At 43.0% G+C, this 6,126-nt stretch overlaps 1 protein-coding gene across 3 annotated transcripts in view; it reads right to left on the bottom strand.

Moving 5' to 3' along the window:
* Positions 1-239: 239 nt before the first annotated feature.
* LOC138958596 (uncharacterized) overlaps positions 240-6,126 on the bottom strand; it is a 16,184-nt gene continuing 10,297 nt past the window's right edge. For all 3 annotated transcript variants that reach the window (XM_070329797.1, XM_070329795.1, XM_070329796.1), the window contains exons 2-4: positions 5,894-6,025; positions 4,058-4,278; positions 240-3,623 (exon numbers count right to left, since the gene is read on the bottom strand). In XM_070329797.1, the coding sequence (XP_070185898.1) occupies positions 3,316-3,623; positions 4,058-4,278; positions 5,894-6,015 (651 nt within the window). In that variant the 5' untranslated portion in view covers positions 6,016-6,025 and the 3' untranslated portion in view covers positions 240-3,315. The remainder of the gene's footprint in view (positions 3,624-4,057; positions 4,279-5,893; positions 6,026-6,126) is intronic.

The raw sequence follows: 6,126 nt of genomic DNA, 5'->3' as shown, positions 1-6,126 counted from the left end.
TTGATTGTCTTATTTGGGGTTGGTTTGATTTTTTTTCTGCAGATTAGGAAAAAAGGCAATTTTTAAGCAGTAAACTTTTTTCAAACATTTTTCGGCAATTTGAAAAGAGTTAGCATTTCGCCGATTGCTGATGGCAAACTACATCCCTGAAAACTGGTTAATTTTATTTTTTCAAACACACCCACACCCAGCCAACCACACACACAATCACAAATATACATTGACGCAAACCGCAAATGGGGCATGTTTACTGCAAATGTATTTTCTGACTTCATTTAATTAGTGCAGGAATAACGGCAAACACATGCAGATTCTGAAGAGATTATTCCAACACTTTTTTGATGGAGGGGGTTGGGGTTGACCTCCCATAGAAGAGGGGGGGGGGGGAGATAGACAGAGAGAGAGAGATACTGAACACATACATACATATGCACAGAGAGATGCACACACAGGGACACACGCACACACATGCGCGCTGTAGCACATACTGTTTCTTTCTTTCTTTATTTGGTGTTTAACGTCGTTTTCAACCACGAAGGTTATATCGCGACGGGGAAAGGGGGGGGAGATGGGATAGAGCCACTTGTTAATTGTTTCTTGTTCACAAAAGCACTAATACAAAAATTGCTCCAGGGGCTTGCAACGTAGTACAATATATTACTTTACTGGGAGAATGCAAGTTTCCAGTACAAAGAACTAACATTTCTTACATACTGCTTGACTAAAATCTTTACAAACATTGACTATATTCTATACAAGAAACACTTAACAAGGGTAAAAGGAGAAACAGAATCCGTTAGTCGCCTCTTACGACATGCTGGGGAGCATCGGGTAAATTCTTCCCCCTAACCCGTGGGGGGGTTGCACATACTGTACAGGGGATGTCGGTGAGGTATGTGCCAGTGAATACAGTATTTATCAACACAGAAAGCTTCAGGTCATGAGGAGTTTGTACAACTTTATAAGGGTTTGTGGAAATCATATATCTATCTCGTAGTGGAAGGTTTATTATTAACAACGCTTTCCTCAACAAAAATGTACATCACATATGCATGAGCGGCACATTACATCAGAATTGATGTTTTAACTTGATGCTAGGCCTACATTCCATTATACGTCCCGTGTCTTATTTCCGGGTTCCACTCACGGTACGCATTCAATTACTCAGCAATTACACATGAAAAAGATAAATGGAAGTCCAAAGTAAGACCATATGAAAAGCAAGAATACACTGGTTATCACAGATGAATAAATGCACTTTCCAACATTTGTACACATGCAACGACCCATCGCACCCCCTCCCCCCCCCACACACAGTCACAATACTTAGGTGGGTTGTGTATTCGTTATGAAAGTCTCACGAACCTCTCTCTCCCTCCCCCTCTCTCCCCCTCTCTCTAGTCTCTCTCTCTCTAGTCTCTCTCTCTCTCTAGTCTCTCTCTCTCTCTAGTCTCTCTCTCTCTCTCTCTCTCTCTCTCTAGTCTCTCTCTCTCACACACACACACACACACACACACGCACGCACGCACGCACGCACGCACACACACACACACACATACACACACACACACGCACGCACGCACGCACGTTCGGTGTCTTCTCCGTCGCCGATTGTTGGGTAACTGTTTTCCGGAACTTGTTGAACTGTTAAAGCTGGGCACGCATTAATTGTCCACAAACAAGCTGCACTGAAAATGTTGAAATTCACATTGCCGTTGACAAAAAAGTCCAACAGTCATTGTTTACAACATGTAACAAACGTGTGTAAAACCAGAACGTCGAACATTTTACATTGGTACGAGTATGCAAGTGTTTACCAACATATGCCACAGATTAAGAATCTCATCTCATAAGTTATGGCACGAAGTGGGTTTGTCCTCTTTTGGTGACAGAAGAACATCCCTCATATTCTGCATAATGCGACTTTCTTTATTGTCAGCACGGAGAACTGAGGGTGGACGTTGTGACGTTGCTTGTTCATGCCAATGCTTCGTACTCTCTCGGGTAACATGAGACTAACCGGCACGGTTGGCCTAGTCCGCCCCGTGATCGGGAGGTCGTGGGTTCGAACCCCCGGGTCATACCTAAGACTTTAAAATTGGCAATCTAATGGCTGCTCCGCCTGGTGTCTGGCATTATAGGGTTAGTGCTAGGACTGGTTGGTCTGGTGTCAGAATAATGTGACTGGGTGAGACATGAAGCCTGTGCTGCGACTTTTGTCTTGTGTGTGGCGCACGTTATATGTCAAAGCAGCACCGCCCTGATATGGCCCTTCGTGGTCGGCTGGGCGTTAAGCAAACAAACAAACAAACAAATTAAACATGAGACTGGTTCCGCATACTTTTCACTTACTGGTGTTGTCTACATTTAGAGCGCCTACTCCTCTTTGTCAAGTCATTAGATCTTGTCTGAGTTGTAGCGCGTGGCTGGAACACATAACATCTCCCACATGCACAGAATGATCTTTGTATTTATTATGAGAAACATTTCTTCTGAAGGCACTTCAAAGTTTTGCAGAGAGCGAACAACACCACAGTTGAATTCGTTGTCTTCAGAGCACCACCATTTAAGAAGATCAAAGAAACGTCATCATGCATTAATTAAAAAGATGTTCTGAATGGCACATCTTTTGCAAACACAACCAAACAAATCAGTCAAACATAAATTTTCAGATCACATTCTGGTCTGTCTTCGGGATGGTTTATAAAGAGATCACCCCATGGCCCATGGTTCACTCCCAAGAACACAAATTAATCACAGATCTTTTACAAAAACACGTCACACTCGTGGTTATACTCCATGCGCAAGCAGCAGTCTGAGCCTGTGATTTGCATGAACTTGAATATATATGCACAGCCACAATGAAATAAAGCACATATGCAATAACTAACAGTATATCTGCAGAAATGTGTACATCACACTCTGCCTTTAGTCCTGCTATCAGTTTGCAACGCACTTGTTCTTGTCACCTTTCTCTTGGTAAGATACGGAAGAGAAACTATACATCACACTCTGCCTTTAGTCCTGCGATCTGCTATCAGTTTGAAACGCACTGTTTTTGTCACCTTTCTCTTGTAGAGACACGGGAAAAAAAAATCCAGATCCAGGCAAACTATTCATCAAACTCTGCCTTTTGTCCTGCTATCAGATTGCAACGCACTGTTCTTGTCACCTTTTCCTTGTAAAGATACGGAATAGGAATATCCAGATCCAGGCAAACTATACATCACACTCTGCCTTTAGTCCTGCTATCGGTTTGCAACGCACATTTCTTGTTGCTTTTCCCTTGTGAAGATACGGAAGAGAAACTATTCATCACACTCTGCCTTTAGTCCTGTCACTTTGCAACGCACTGTTCTTGTCATCATTCCCTTGGGAATATACGACAGAGGAAGATCCAGAAAGTCCCGGTACGGACCTGAAGGCCCCAATGGCGCCGCTTACTCCTCTCTTCAGCATGACGTAGCGGGGCCAGAACCAGTGTGTCTGCGACTCTGCGTGCAGGTCCTGAAGCTGTTGAAGCAATTTCTCCAGCTGGGACAGGAGGAGCTTCTCTTGGACAAGCGCCGTCTGGCGTTCTTCCAGAGCCTTCTCCAGACCCTTCTTGTTCAGCACGCTCAGCTCTGTGCACCAAGTAGTTTTTTTAAATTAAAGTGATATCACAGTCATCAATATTTGCAATGAACGTCGTCGTCGTTGTTGTCGTCGTCGAAGTCGTCATTACTTTTATCGTCAGTACTTCTGTAATTACTGCTGCTGTCATGTCATTGTTGAGGTAACAATCGTCAACAATACTTAATCACTGTGGTCTATTTAAACGACCAAGAGCAAAGCTTATCCGCTAAAAACAACATCCCTCGTCCTACTGAACTGAGCTGCATGTACACGTACTGTAAAACGTACTTTTGAAGTATCTCTGATCCTGCCTTAAACGAAGACAAAAGTAATTGTAGCAAAAACAGCATTTCATTTTTCACCATTCATTGTTTATCTTTGTTTTCAATATCGGGACACAAAATAGAAACATGCTCAGAAGAAAATTCGAGTTGGAGCTCACCTTCCATGATTCCCTCGTACTGGTTCATCCTGTGGGCCAGTTCCCTGCAGTTCTCCAGAAGACGCCGGACTCCGCCCCTGGCCTTCTTCTTGTCGTCCGTCTCGTTGTCGGAACCGTACCACTTCACCGTGACGTTGGTCGCCACGTCCGCCGCGTCGTGCACCAGGTCTTTCAGCACGAAGTACTTGAACGGAAAGCAGCAGCCCTCCGCTTCCACGTACCTGTGAAAACAGAGTTCTTTTACAGGGTCGGATCACATCATTTTTAAGGGGGGGGGGGGGTCCAAATTAATTTTTGGGACAATTCGACGACGCGAAGCGTTTAGTTGAGGGCGCGAACCGTTCGAACCTTTTATAGTGGGGTCCCGGGGCATGCCACAAGGATAAATGACCGATCTGGTGCAAACTGAGCCAACAAATTACCCAACTACTTTCCAAAACCGTCACTTAGAGGACAAAGGCTGGCTCCTAGGAGGGTCCGGGGGCATGCCTCCCCCCCCCCCCGGAAAATGTTGATAAAAATCAAGGAAAATGGAGCAATCTTGTGCAATCTGAGCCATCCTTATTACATTTAGTCAAGTTTTGACTAAATGTTTTAACGTAGAGGGGGGAATCGAGACGAGGGTGTGGTGTATGTGTGTGTGTGCGTGTGTGTGTGTAGAGCGATTGAGAGTAAACTACTGGACCGATCTTTATGAAATTTGACATGAGAGTTCCTGGGTATGACATCCCCGGATGTTTTTTTCATTTTTTCGATAAATGTCTTTGATGACGTCATATCCGGCTTTTTGTAAAAGTTGAGGCGGCAGTGTCACACCCTCATTTTTCAATCAAATTGATTGAAATTTTGGCCAAGCAATCTTCGACGAAGGCCGGGGTTTGGTATTGCATTTCAGCTTGGTGGCTTAAAAATTAATTAATGACTTTGGTCATTAAAAATCTGAAAATTGTAATTAAAATTATTTTTTTATGAAACGATCCAAATTTACGTTCATCTTATTCTTCATCTTTTTCTGATTCCAAAAACATATAAATATGTTATATTCAAATTAAAAACAAGGTCTGAAAATTAAACATATAAAAATTATTATCAAAATCAAATTTCCGAAATCGATTTAAAAACACTTTCATCTTATTCCTTGTCGGTTCCTGATTCCAAAAACATTATAGATATGATATGTTTAGATTAAAAACACGCTCACTGAGAAAGTTAAAACGAAGAGAGGTACAGAAAAGCGTTCTATCCTTCTCAGCGCAACTACTACCCCGCTCTTCTTGTCAATTTCACTGCCTTTGTCACGAGCGTTGGACTGACGATGCTACGCGTATACGGTCTTGCTGAAAAATTGCATTGCGTTCAGTTTCATTCTGTGAGTTCGACAGCTAAACTAAATGTTGTATTTTTGCCTTACGCGACTTGTTTTTAATTATTATTTTTTTTAGGCTAGGGGGGAGGGGTCCGGAAATCCCGCCTGGATCCGCCACTGTTTTACCTTTACAGCTCCGACGTCGCATTTTTGCCACAGCATATCTCAGCCTTGATTTCTTGTCAAATGAAACAATAGCTTTTCAGCTCTTATATATGTACCCACCCCCACAAAAAAACACCCACCAAAAACAACAACAAAATCAGACAACAACAAAAGCAAAAAAACAACAACAAAGAAATCCCAAATCGAAAAAACAAAATCAAAAGAAAACAACAACTACAGGGAATGAACAAAGACAAAGCAAGTCAATTGGTGTAATGGATTTCATCCCAGCCTCACCAAAACAACCTAGCAGAAAAAGCTACTGTAATTTTATACCCCAAAGAAAGATAAACAGGACCGCGTACAATTCCTCCAGGTCGTTGAAGATGTTCCTGAGATCCTGGGCCTTGCCCTGGATCTTCTGCATCTCCAGGGTGACATGGGCCACCTGCTGTCGCAGCTCATCTTTGTCTGGTCCCCTGAACATCCTCTACGCCCTGTCACAGAGAACAGATCGGTTGATATATTTGACAGAATAGACTTGCCTTAGGCTAGTCCTCTGAACATCCTCTACGCCCTGTTTCAGATATATTTGTGA

This window comes from Littorina saxatilis, linkage group LG2, assembly GCF_037325665.1.
Source record: "Littorina saxatilis isolate snail1 linkage group LG2, US_GU_Lsax_2.0, whole genome shotgun sequence".
NCBI lineage: Eukaryota > Metazoa > Mollusca > Gastropoda > Littorinimorpha > Littorinidae > Littorina > Littorina saxatilis.
Note: the sequence above shows the minus strand (reverse complement) of the source record. Positions and strands in the feature narration are given on the sequence as shown.